The sequence below is a fragment of the Alternaria alternata genome, assembly GCF_001642055.1.
Source record: "Alternaria alternata strain SRC1lrK2f unplaced genomic scaffold CC77scaffold_1, whole genome shotgun sequence".
Lineage (NCBI taxonomy): Eukaryota > Fungi > Ascomycota > Dothideomycetes > Pleosporales > Pleosporaceae > Alternaria > Alternaria alternata.
Genome location: NW_017306190.1, coordinates 2,519,713 through 2,531,235, shown reverse-complemented (window position 1 = coordinate 2,531,235; position 11,523 = coordinate 2,519,713). Strand labels below are relative to the sequence as shown.

The 11,523-nt window shown below is 50.8% G+C and overlaps 6 protein-coding genes across 6 annotated transcripts; 2 read left to right on the top strand and 4 right to left on the bottom strand.

Annotated features, from left to right (window-relative positions):
• CC77DRAFT_1015927 (hypothetical protein) lies at positions 1–806 on the bottom strand. The gene has a single exon (XM_018524122.1). The coding sequence runs from the start codon at positions 563–565 to the stop codon at positions 86–88; it is 480 nt and encodes a 159-aa protein (XP_018392078.1). The 5' UTR covers positions 566–806; the 3' UTR covers positions 1–85.
• A 627-nt stretch (positions 807–1,433) lies between these two features.
• CC77DRAFT_897152 (hypothetical protein) lies at positions 1,434–2,249 on the top strand (the record flags this gene model as incomplete). Its single annotated transcript, XM_018533543.1, has 1 exon — positions 1,434–2,249. A coding segment is annotated over one exon (816 nt), but the record flags the coding sequence as incomplete, so codon positions are not given.
• An 801-nt stretch (positions 2,250–3,050) lies between these two features.
• On the bottom strand, positions 3,051–3,633 carry CC77DRAFT_62922 (hypothetical protein). Its single transcript, XM_018532527.1, has one exon. It carries the CDS (start codon positions 3,528–3,530, stop codon positions 3,174–3,176), a length of 357 nt encoding a protein of 118 aa, XP_018392076.1. The 5' UTR covers positions 3,531–3,633; the 3' UTR covers positions 3,051–3,173.
• Positions 3,634–4,990: 1,357 nt separating this feature from the next.
• Positions 4,991–7,239, top strand: CC77DRAFT_62904 (fungal-specific transcription factor-like protein). Its single transcript, XM_018532525.1, has 3 exons — positions 4,991–5,181; positions 5,232–5,364; positions 5,413–7,239. Exons 1-3 carry the CDS (start codon positions 5,097–5,099, stop codon positions 7,229–7,231), a joined length of 2,037 nt encoding a protein of 678 aa, XP_018392075.1. The 5' UTR covers positions 4,991–5,096; the 3' UTR covers positions 7,232–7,239.
• An 8-nt stretch (positions 7,240–7,247) lies between these two features.
• On the bottom strand, positions 7,248–9,136 carry CC77DRAFT_979861 (4-coumarate-CoA ligase; the record flags this gene model as incomplete). Its single annotated transcript, XM_018536041.1, has 2 exons — positions 8,862–9,136; positions 7,248–8,801 (listed from the first exon to the last, which is right to left on the bottom strand). Exons 1-2 carry the CDS (start codon positions 8,952–8,954, stop codon positions 7,248–7,250), a joined length of 1,647 nt encoding a protein of 548 aa, XP_018392074.1. The 5' UTR covers positions 8,955–9,136.
• A 227-nt stretch (positions 9,137–9,363) lies between these two features.
• On the bottom strand, positions 9,364–11,448 carry CC77DRAFT_1015924 (Metallo-dependent phosphatase). The gene is made up of 3 exons (XM_018524121.1): positions 11,268–11,448; positions 10,376–11,221; positions 9,364–10,326 (listed from the first exon to the last, which is right to left on the bottom strand). The coding sequence occupies exons 1-3, from the start codon at positions 11,280–11,282 to the stop codon at positions 9,529–9,531; spliced, it is 1,659 nt and encodes a 552-aa protein (XP_018392073.1). The 5' UTR covers positions 11,283–11,448; the 3' UTR covers positions 9,364–9,528.
• Between the last annotated feature and the right edge of the window lie 75 nt (positions 11,449–11,523).

The following is an 11,523-nucleotide window of genomic DNA, read 5'->3' as shown; positions in this document are numbered from 1 at the left end:
TAAAAGAGAGTATATTAGTAGTACCTTTTCTTAATATCTTACCTCTCTATTATTCCTATGGTCTGAGGATGCAGCAATTACTAAATTACTTCCCCTTCCTCCGATACGGTGTCGCCAGTCCTCCACTCAGTCTTCCACCCTGCACATTCCACTCGGCCGCACTCGCCGCTCCAGCCCTGTCCTCGGAAACATCATGGGCTCTAAGATTTCTTTCTTTGAAATTTTTCCAGCGCTCGCGAAACGTTTTCTTCTTGCGGTCTGCTCGTCGCTGAGCGTCTAAATCGGTATATTCAGAACCAAGGACTGCCGCGATGGTACTTGCGGGTGCGCCAGTGCTGTGTTGATCTCTGGGCTTAGGTCGTGATGCAGGCCCATTTTGCAGTTCAGTAGGCGAAGTGGATTGGTAATTATGGTAGCTTGGTGGCTGGGCTGATGGCTCAGCGTCGTAGTATATCGGTGGTGTCTCGTCAGAGCCGACGTGGTTTCTGTCAACCTTGGTGTTCATGTTGGCATCAGTCGAGTCCGATTTTTCGATGCCCTGGGTGTGATCCGACTTCGCGCCCATGTTTCGCCTCAAGAGAGTGTCGCAAGTGGTTGCTGGTTTCGAAACGCTGTCGATGTAGAGGCAGTAGCTTTGTGCATGATAGCTGTAGAATAAGTGGGGCCTATAGCGCCAATGCTTGGTTGACGTAGGGTGGGGTGACTTGCATATAGAGTACGTTAGTCAGCTTCCTCCTACCTCGCTTTGCTGACACTGCTGTTTTTTCTTGAGGTGGTAACCAGATCTTTTCAATATTGTCCTTCTCTATCGTTCAACGATGGGCAGTTGCTGTATTTGTAACGATTTTCAACCAGGCCAGGGGACTGAGTACCCTGTTGCAACCTGGCTGGCCAATCTTCTCGCCTCTTCATGCGCGTACTGCAACCTGGTAGTCGAGACGATTCAGGCCCTGGACCCACAATTCTTTGCGGACAACTATGAGTGGAATTGGATGCGTTTCAGTCAAGAAGCCAACGTCGTTCTTCAACTTCACATATCCGAAAACATCGGTCCGGGCTACATATTCATTCAATCTGCATGGAATGGGAGGACCACGCTAGAGATGGGTCTGGATATGTTCCGCTCTTCAGACCATGAATTGCGGGCTGAAGGGCTGGACAGTGCTCGCTTCCCTGTGCGGAGAGAAATTGCCCTTGTTCCTGGCGACAAGCTGATGTGGGACTTTGTGCGGTCATCGCTGCGAACATGTCTAATGGAACACCCTAAGTGCGCTGAAGCACAAGATTCTTCCTGGCTTCCCGAAAGACTGCTATGTTTGGAGTGGAACAGCGGCAGTCAAAGCAGCCTACGACTCGTCGAGGCGCGAGATAAAGTCCCCCGAGGGCCATGGATTGCTTTGTCGCATTGCTGGGGTTCGAAGCGTTTTACGTGTACCACAACCAAAAACATACACAACCACAAAAAAATGATTGACGTATCGACCTTGCCGCCCACATTTCAGGACTCAATCATCGTAGCCCGAGAGCTGGGAGTATGCTACCTGTGGATTGATAGTCTTTGCATCATTCAGGACAAGCAAGATGACTGGGCACGGCAGGCTGAGCACATGGACAAGATATATGAGAACGCACTGCTTGTCGTCGCAGCGGTGTCATCTGACCATGGCTCGGTCCCCTTTCTGGGTGCAGAGGCTCCCTCAACAAGATCACATTACCACACCGTGAATATCGGTCTCAGAGCCACAGACGCGTCGGGCGACGAAGAGTCAACAAGCTGTCTCAGGGCTAGAAGATATGAACCATATCTCAGCCCCACTTGGATTGACGGACCACTTGAAGGACGAGCGTGGGCATGGCAAGAGCGTCATTTTGCTGTGCGTATCCTCAGCTTCACGGACATAGAAGCCAAGTGGCGTTGTAAGGTCACAGTCGCCTGCGAATGCCGGTATGAAGACGGCGCATATAAGCAGCGGGACGAACATGAGGCGACCCTTAAGAACTGGCACACTTGGATCGGGGAATATTCGACACGAGATCTCACATATGGTACCGACAAGTTACCCGCCATTTCGAGTGTCGCTTCACGCTTGCACGCTACATTGCAGTCCAATTACTTGGCTGGACTTTGGGAGGTGGAACTACCATTCAATCTCGGCTGGTATCGCGAGGAATTCACCGATGGCCCGAGCTTGAGAGCTCTGATTAGGCCCGCAATGGATAATGGGGTCCCGTCGTGGTCATGGGCATCTAATGCTATGCGATCCATTAGGGTCTGGTCCTCTTCTTGGTTGCTCCCGTCTATGGATCCCGGGCCCAAGCCAGTATTGGAATCCAAAGTCGATATCCTTGATATAGACTGCATTCCAAGCGCCGGTAATAGGTTCGGGGCAGTGCAGGCTGGAAGTTTCATCCAGCTACGCGCACATATTGTCGAAGTAGTCATGTACTACGACGACCACGGTCGTGCCAGCGTATGTAAGGAGGGCTTCAATGCACAGATTGTTTTCCCGGATTGCAGCATATCTTCCAACACGGACTCGAGCACAACTGGAACACATGTGAATCTCCGACGTGATCCTTCTTCGTTCCTGGGTAATTCGGACCATATTCAAGTGGACAGCGCAAACAACAAGAAGAATCATGATCCAGGCACGAGAAGATGTGGAACAGTGTTCTGTCTATTGCTATTTACTGGGACATGTCAGAATCAAACTGGTGCTTGCATTCTTGTTTTGGGGCAAATCATCGATGGGGGCGAACTCCGCTATCAACGGTTGGGTCTCGGCGTCACGTCACTGGGTTGTTGTTCAGGACCGCAATATCGCAAGTATTGGAAGCCTTGGCAGGCCTGGGAAGCCCTCGAAAAATGGTCAGAATGGGAGAAGTGGTTTGCCGATACAGAGCCGGAGATAGTCAAAATCGTGTAAGGTGCGTTCAGAAGACTTTCATTCCAGGAGTAAACAAACTACTGTCCTGGAAAAAAAGAGGCTGCCTTGCACAAACTTCTCAACGGATATAATGTCTGTACGGAAGCAATTTACGCAGGGCACCTGCCTCCATTGTAAGTTCTACAGACAGCTCTGTAAACGCGATTGTCAACGGGATTACCGCCCCATTCACGACATTGTTCATCCGTCCGAGCGGCTCCGCTCGTAACACACTAGCCACAGTTCCTAGTAAACGCTTTTTCCTTCCAATTGCCAATGTCTGCGGCATGAAAGAGAGTTCTGTAGAAGGACTAAAGCATGAATGATGGAAAAACGAACCGAGATGGAGTTTCCTATCTCGCTGAAACACTCCCTTCCGCCTACTGCAGCACATGAAATACTGGAAAAGACGACCGATGGGCTTGATCCAGAAGCCGTGATGCGACACTCACATATCCTCTGCTCACCTGTCAGCTCAATCTGGCCGGTGACAGAAGACGCGCTGTTCGATTCGTTAGCCATCTGCTGATAGCGCGAGTCATTGTCGGGCGTGGAAGCTACGTACCTAGCAATGATACTGGCGACGAAGATTGAGAACCTCATGATATTTGTCTCTCAAATAGGGGGTAGTGTGATCAATATATGGAATACGCAGACTTGGAGAGGAGTCCTGGTTGGCAGCTCACTGTACTCAAGCATCTGCGCATAGCTCTCGAGCGCACAAGCAATATCTCCATGCCCTATAAAACTCTCTCCTCTTCTTGCAGTGTAAGCATGAATACTTTCAGGCCGCTCGCCAACGTACTGCAATGGTCTTCCCCCTCTGCGATAGCCATTTTGAGGAACGGACAGACAACGTGATATCATTCATGCAAAATCTTGTCGTCCTTGAGGCAATTCTTTTTCCTCTAGCTTTTGATTTCATTGAGCACCTGTGCGTCGGAAGCTACGAGCGCTGTTTCTGCAGTTTCGGGATTCGTCTAAATCATGTTCAAATGAGACAGCAATATGGCGAGAGATGCACTGCTTGATAAGAGGAGGCTTTCAATGTGGGTGTAGGAAATTCATTATGCAGAGATGATTCTGCTAGCCAATATGCGTTCGGAGGATCGTTCTGGAAATACGGTCACAGTATGAAACCTGTGGTGGAGGTCTTCGTCATAGTGGAGGTGCGACTGTCATAAAACATGACTGAATCTAATCGTTTTCTGTTAGTACGTTGAAGACCCCTGTAGCATTTCAAGGAGGTCTGTAGTGAAGTTCTTACAAAGTATAATCGCATCACATGTTCTACGCTTGAGGTCTACAAGCCTAAAGACGAAAATGGACAAATTTTGTTCCAGTAAAATCGGCGAGAATGACCCCACGTAGGAAACCGGTTATAAGGAGAAATCGGAACACGCTGATTGCTAAATATCATGGTAGTACTAGCATAGATTATAGACTGCGTACTAATAGAAAAGGTCTTGCATGATTCGTACAGACTGAACGGATATGAATGACATGAAGCAAGACGGTAATCATGACACTAATCTCAGGGGGTGTGTTAGCAATAAAGTAAAGTTTTGTGACCGTGCTGATCCTTATGGCTGAAGGATTGTTCCCTTAATGATAGATCTTGCAAGTCGTCTTTGGAAGCCTTGCTTGTAGTGCCCCCCTAATGCGAATGTAAACATTCAAGTCTGGATTTTTACGACAGGATAGTCTATGCCAATGACCACAGCTTGACTGCTGCTTTTCTAACCAATAGAATAGTGTGAGCAAACCTCGGTCTGGAGCTGAAATTTCGAGGCTGGTGCTTATTTCCGGAAGCTGCGCTGTATAATTTTGCGTGCGCATCTCAGTGATCAAACCGTGTTACCATCGCAGCATGGAGATTTTCCGCAATTTTGCCTTGAGCTCTCGAGCTGGCAGAGCAAGACCCTTGACGGGTAAACAGGATGTTGGTGCGGCACATTAGCTCATGAACGGCTTGATGTGCATGAACCACCCCACTTTGCCGCTGCTTTGGGTTAAGCGCTGATATTCCGCGATGGCTGGCTAGCCTCCTCACAATCTCATCATGTCACGAGCGCGAACGCGAGCACGGTGTTTTCAGCCTGAATGTCGTGTCGCGAAGATCTCTGACGGTTTCATCCTTTGCAGGTCCGATGGCATGGAATCTTGGATATGTCTCCACTGAAGCGTCCAAGTGAGGATGCGGATCATGAAGATGGACGCCGACCTGCACCGCGCACTCCGAGAATTAGAGCCTGTAAGTCAACGCGCCCCACTCTATCGCGACTCCTTGCCCATGCTGTATAGGTGCGGAGTGCAAACGGCACAAGATCAAGTGTGAACCTGTCGACAATGAAGCAAAGTGCGCAAAGTGCCTGCGGAGCGGAACTGAGTGCGTCCCATACAACCTGAACCAGCGACTACTAGACGAAGATGCTGCGTAAGTGCTTTGAATACGTGTCTTCAGCGCCGTCGCTAAGTAATTCAGTTGGAAATCCAATGCGACAGCCGAACTGGGGCAGCTACGCTCGGCGGTGCAGCGTCTTCTTCAGCACAATAAACTTCCGAGCTTGGATAGTCCAGTCAGTCAAGGCTCGCCTCAACTGCCTTCAGGACGCACGCATAGTATGACTATCAGCCCGACAAACATGATGTCTGAAAATGGACACTCTACGTTCGTCGTCCCACCGCCTATGGATATGACGAGAGACACATCTGTAGAGCGTGAGTCGGGCGAAGAATCCAGCTTGGTAACAGCGCCCATGAGGAGTCTATACGACCTTACGCGGATCCGGAATCTTCGGAGCAGCGTTCGGTGGAAGCCGAATTCCAACTCTGTTGAGGAGGACTTCATAGCTCAAGGTATCATACCTTTAGCGGAAGCTGAAGATCTATTCCGACGGTATATGCAAGACATACGTCTCTACCTTTGGGCTGGTGTACTCTTCCCATATGACTCTTTGGAAGCAGCTCGACGTCAGTCCACGCTTCTCACCGCGGCTGTGCTTACCATCTCAGCGTTGCATACGCCTGGTCGAGACGAAGCGTTGCAAAAATGCTACAACATCTTTGTATCGTTAGTCTACAGTACCTTTCTTGCTCGGCCTCAGAACCTCGATGACATCCGTGCGTTAACTCTTGCTGCCTTCTATCTCTCCAACCTGAGCTGGAAGTTAGCAGGACTTGCTGTGAGGAATGCCGTGGAGATGAACTTGCACATGTCTTACCAGAGGCTAATGCGAGGGCACGAAGAGCAGCGCGACAATGTCCGCCTATGGTATGCCCTGTATGTGTGCGACAAACAGTTTAGCATCGCATATGGACGTCCATCTATCGTTCACGAAGATATCGCGATCAAGAACATCGAACAATTCCTCGACAGCCCAAAGACGACGCCAGGCGACATCAGATTGGGAGCTCAAGTTACTCTATTCAAGATCTTGACAGAAGCATACATCGCCTATGGCAGCGATCCAGAACAGCCACTTACGGAGCCTGATTTCCAGCAACTCCGCCTCTTCAACTTTGCAATCGAGCAATGGCGACTTGCATGGCAGGCTAGATCCGCTGATAGCCCATCTATCGGATCATATCCATCAAAGGGTGTAGTGCTATACTATCACTTCGCTAGGTTTCAGCTCAACTCTCTGGCGCTACGTGCTCTGCCTCCACCCAGCGCTGCAACGTCCGAGTCGCTCTCTTACGACCGCCGCGAAGCAGCTAACATCGCCATCACCGCCGCCACAAGTACACTTACCCTCATCTTCGAAGAGCCAGATCTCCGCAAAGCAATGACTGCAGTCCCAATCTTCACGCACACCATGGTCGCATTCTGCGCTACATTTTTGTTAAAGATGGCGAAAACCTGGGGAGGCATGGCACAAGTACAGTCGCCAGAGTGGGCGACGGAGCCCGTTGGACTAGGCCTCAATTTCAACATCAACCAAGTGCTCTCGCTGTCGCGACGATCGTCTTCTTTCTTAGCCAAGGTGGCAGAAAACCTGAACGAGAAACATATTACCACACACATCGTTCAAGGAATCAACGATCTGCTGAAACGACTCGATGTTGCTGGGACACCTTCTGGCTCAGTCACACAAGGCGGCTTTCCAGCCGCATCGCCAGCTGCTACGCACATTTTTGATCCCGTCAAGGCCGCTACAGCGAGCAATGACGAAAGCGTCGACGCGACAAACGAGTACAACATGTACGATCTGATTGGATCATACGGCTTCGGTTTCGACGAGACATTTCTGGGTCAAGTCGCTCCGACCAATTTGGACTTCTGGCAAACAGAGCCCTTCTGATAGGAAAGAATATAATTCACAATTTCGCACGTGTCGCTACTTCCGTCATCCCTTCCTTCAGTACACGTTTTAAGATCTTACCGCTCGGACTTTTCGGTATAGCCGGCACGAAAACCACGCCGCCATCGAGCCTTTTGTACTTTGCCAGCTTTGCCTCGACCCAGCTCTTGACGTGTTGTTCCGTTAACTCTTCATCTTTCCCTTTGACGACATATGCTTTAGGTACCTCTTCGTTACCGACACATCCGTTGACTCCAATGACAGCGACATCTGCCACTCCCGGACATTCCAAAATCACTCCCTCTAGCTCCGCCGGCGCGACCTGAAAGCCGCGGACCTTGATAAGCTCCTTCTTTCGATCAACAATGTACCACAGTCTAGTTCTGCTATCACAATACAGTACATCTCCTGTCCTGAAGTAGCCTTCGCTATCAAAGTCTCGCTCTCGCGCCACACCAACATATCCACTCGTGATTGTTGGCCCTCTCACAGCCAGCTCACCCCTCACGTCGAAGTTCGTGATATCCTTTCCGTCATCATCCAGCAACTTCACATCCAGGTTCGATAAAAATTTTCCCACACTGCCTGTGTCATCTATCTCAGGCCAGGGAAAGATGGACCCGAAACAGCTCACTTCCGTCATTCCCCAGATCTGTGTAAATGGTGATCCCGGTGGAAGTAGGTCTTGGAAGCGTTTCTGTGTGGTAGCGTCGAGATGTGCGGCTCCGCCAACCGCCCAACGCACAGTTGCCAACATCCTCCTTTTTTCTGCTTTGGTCAACGGGATTGCTAACATACTGGTTACCTGTGGGGGCACGAGGGTTAAATCCGTGATTGCATGCTTCTCCGCCATCTCAAGAAACGTTCGAGGTTCGTACCGCCGCATGACAATCTGTTGTTGTCCGGCGCGAAGAGGGGAGAAGTGCGTCGACGGCGCAGTAGCAGCATGGAACATTGGCAGCGCAATTAGACGCTTGAGAAGGTATGGCCGCGGATTCGCCTGGAAGACTAGTGTATGTTGCGCGATGAGGTTGTAATGCGACAGTTTCGCCAACTTGGGCAACCCCGTCGTCCCGCTGGAGAAGAACAGACCAGCGATCGTACGCCGGCTCGTCTCCAGTTCGTCGAAACGCTGCCAATCGGCCTCGCCATGCATGAGCAGTGTACGCCAAGACGTTTTGTCGTCTGCCGCTCGTTGTGGTGGAAGATGAAGACTAGTATCGTCTAGCATTAAGATTCGTTCTCTAGGTAGACCACATTCCTCCGCGGCCACACTCATCCCATTTTCCAGCACTTCTGTGTCGCAAATCACCATCTTTGCTGCGCTACTCTTCAGCGCGTGTTCTATCTCCCATCTCGTATAACCTGGGTTTGTGCCTGTGTAGATTGCGCCTGCACCTATGATACCCAAGACAATGATAGGGTAGTAAATCGAGTTGAAGGCATGCACTAGTACGACATCGCCCGTCTGTATACCCGCATATTTGAATCCGGCGATGAGTTGGCGAATGAGAACATGGGCCTGTGCAGCGGTAATGTGGTGTGTTGGGTTGCTGGCGTCGATATATATCTGAAGCCGCGTATTAGTATGGTGGGAACAATACAACGCGAGGGTACTAAGAGAGCGTACAGGTCTATCTTGATCGAAAAGTGGGTTGTCATACATCCACGACAGGATGTCTTTTGTAGGGATGGATAAACATTTTTGGGCGAGAAAAGGCATATCGAGGACGATGATGAAGAACTCTGAGAAAGGGTGTAGTAAACATGCAGATTAATAAAGATATCGTCTTGGGCCCATGCCATACTATAACTTCCCTGTGACTTATCCCAGCAGCCCATGTATGTATTCAGCGCTATTTGCTGACTGCTTTTTGTGTTACTCAGCTTTCGCCCTACGGATATAGCGTTGTTGTAGATGGCTGGTGCCGAATCGTCAAGCCGAAACATTGGAACCTTACATTAGGCGTCCTGTCACGACTAAGGCGCGTCTATCGTCAGCGTAAGAAAAGCTTAGCTATTGCTTTTTGGTGCTTATCACTCCGGAGCAGCTGGGATCAGCACTACCTGCCTTTTCAGAAAATTTCAAGACATGTCAATAGTTTCGTGCACGTTCCATCCAGGTGAGATTTGATCGAATTTGCGTTTGTTGATTCAAATCTGCTATTGCTCATCTTGTAGCCCACCTTGGGAATGATCTCTAACAACATCTCCAAGAGCAGTGATTTTCCAAACGCCCATAATAATACTCCTAAACGCCTTGACATGCGATCGTTTCTACAAATCACTCACGTGTCTCACGCGTCGTTGGCGCTTTGTCTCCCTATGACCCTTCCAGAATCCACAATAATCTGCGTATCAAGTCTTTTCCCAGTGTCACCATATTCCAACCGCTTCCATGTCACAATGCGTGCTTGATTTGTATCGATTTCGAAGACGCGTAATCGGCGGTGGTAGTTGTTGTAACCACCATAGCCACCAAAGCCACTGCCACCGGCGTAGCACATCCACAGTTCTGGATCACCGGTCTCGGGTTCTTTGGACAGCGAGCAGTAGTCGTTTACGTGGTCGTGGCCACATGAGACTGCACTGATGTCGTATTCGACCAGGGCGTCTTTGAAATGGGTGTTGAAAGCCGGGGCGGTAATGGGCTCAGTCCAGTTTCCAACGCGTTCGTTTTCGACATTGCCATACTCTGGAAGTGGGATATGGATGAAAGCCATGTTGAGATGCTTGTGAGTGTAATGGCTATGCGCTTCCTTCAAGCCTTGAGCGGTGGTCTTGAACCAGTCGATTTGATTTGGCTTGAGCCAGTCGTAGCCACGGTAGTGGGTCTCGTCTGGTGAGTAAGAGTGTGTATCGAGGAAGTATAGGGTTAGGGCTGAGTGTTTGCTGCTGTGGGCTTGGATCTCTACAAAGTAGTTTCCGACGCCATCTATCGTGTTGGGACCGGGCTCGCTGACGGAGTAGGGCAGGGAATCGTAGAGATCCATTTGCGCGTGGCGGGAGAGAGTGCCTTCGTCGTCGTGGTTGCCGAAGATGGCTGCGTATGGTATCTTGCGCTCTGCGAGGGGGTCGACTATCTTGAACAAGGCCTGGAGGTGGTTAGCTATCGTGTCACTCTTGGAATAGGAGGCACCCTACACTTTGGACATCGGGTGCTGTGTCGCCATTGACCTGGTCGCCGGACAAGACGACAAAGTCTGGCTTTTCATCGTCGAGAACTCTCTCGACAAACTCTATGGTCCTAGGGTCGGCATCGCAGTGTCCGCCGTTGTGGCCTTTGGGCTCCGGGTCTCTGCAGTGGCCCAGGCCAGTGCTGAGATGCAGGTCGGATATCTGCATGATCTTGAATTTGCCATCCTTCCTGATCTTGGGTACAGGCTTCTCCACCTTGGCTGCCGGGCCTCTTCGTATGCTGAGACGAGGATCGGTGCTCGCTTTGCCCGTCTCGAGATGCAGGGCTCCGTTCTTGACCAGTTCCCAGCCAGGACGTGGCTCTACTGCATCAGCGCCAAAAAGAATGTCGACGGCCGTTACTGCCTTCTTGGAGTCGCTCGCGTGACGCTTCAGCGAGCGCTTGATCCAGATGCCAGCTGGCCGTGACTCCCATTTCTCTGACGCCTGGGCCTTCTCGCCCACAGAGGGGTCAAGCTTGCCTGTGCGAACGTCGATGATGACCTTGTCTTCAGTCTTGAGCTCCTCTTCCCGCTTGCGCTTGATGTGGACGTATGACTTGGTAACCCATCCCGAACCGAGGTGCAAGTCCTTCTCGATGCGATGCCACTTCTTCTGGTCGAGCATACATTTGGAGAGGGGATTGATTGTCGAACATGTCTGCACGGTGATATCGGTGATAATGAGGCCGTCGTGGTGCAGTGGCATGTGACTGTGGACAGATTGAGGGAGGACGCGGTAGCGATTATCGAGGAAGAATACGGTGACGGAGACGACGATGGTAAGGGCGATGAGCTGTATGCCCGTCCGTACCTGTGGTGGTTAGTGCTGACTAGGACGACGCCGTCTCTGTACTCACTATGCGGCGCGTCATGGTGGAGGGTCTCGGGGGTGTGAGTAGTGGCGCATAGAGGCAGGGTCGAGTTCAGCAAGTGTGTGTTTCACAGCAGCGCGAGGTTATGTCCATGACATGAAGGCGTTTGCTGGAGAGGTGAGGTCAAGCGTGTTGAGCGGCGCACATGTGTCTTGGAAGTGTGCAGGTGGTGCTCCATGGTGTTCTTGGCTAGGCCGAACCCTGGAATCTCAGATCGTCAATGGCGATGCAGGGATCAGAG

What these genes read in the sequence shown, in the direction of transcription:
- CC77DRAFT_1015927 (XM_018524122.1), bottom strand. Translation starts at nt 565, where the DNA reads ATGGGCGCGAAGTCGGATCACACCCAGGGCATCGAAAAATCGGACTCG.
- CC77DRAFT_62904 (XM_018532525.1), top strand. Translation starts at nt 5,097, where the DNA reads ATGTCTCCACTGAAGCGTCCAAGTGAGGATGCGGATCATGAAGATGGA. An exon ending in CACTCCGAGAATTAGAGCCT is followed by an intron (nt 5,182 to 5,231) that starts GTAAGTCAACGC and finishes CATGCTGTATAG; the next exon opens with GTGCGGAGTGCAAACGGCAC. An exon ending in CTACTAGACGAAGATGCTGC is followed by an intron (nt 5,365 to 5,412) that starts GTAAGTGCTTTG and finishes TAAGTAATTCAG; the next exon opens with TTGGAAATCCAATGCGACAG.
- CC77DRAFT_1015924 (XM_018524121.1), bottom strand. An exon ending in CAGCACCCGATGTCCAAAGT is followed by an intron (nt 10,327 to 10,375) that starts GTAGGGTGCCTC and finishes AACCACCTCCAG; the next exon opens with GCCTTGTTCAAGATAGTCGA.
- CC77DRAFT_62922 (XM_018532527.1), bottom strand. Translation starts at nt 3,530, where the DNA reads ATGAGGTTCTCAATCTTCGTCGCCAGTATCATTGCTAGGTACGTAGCT.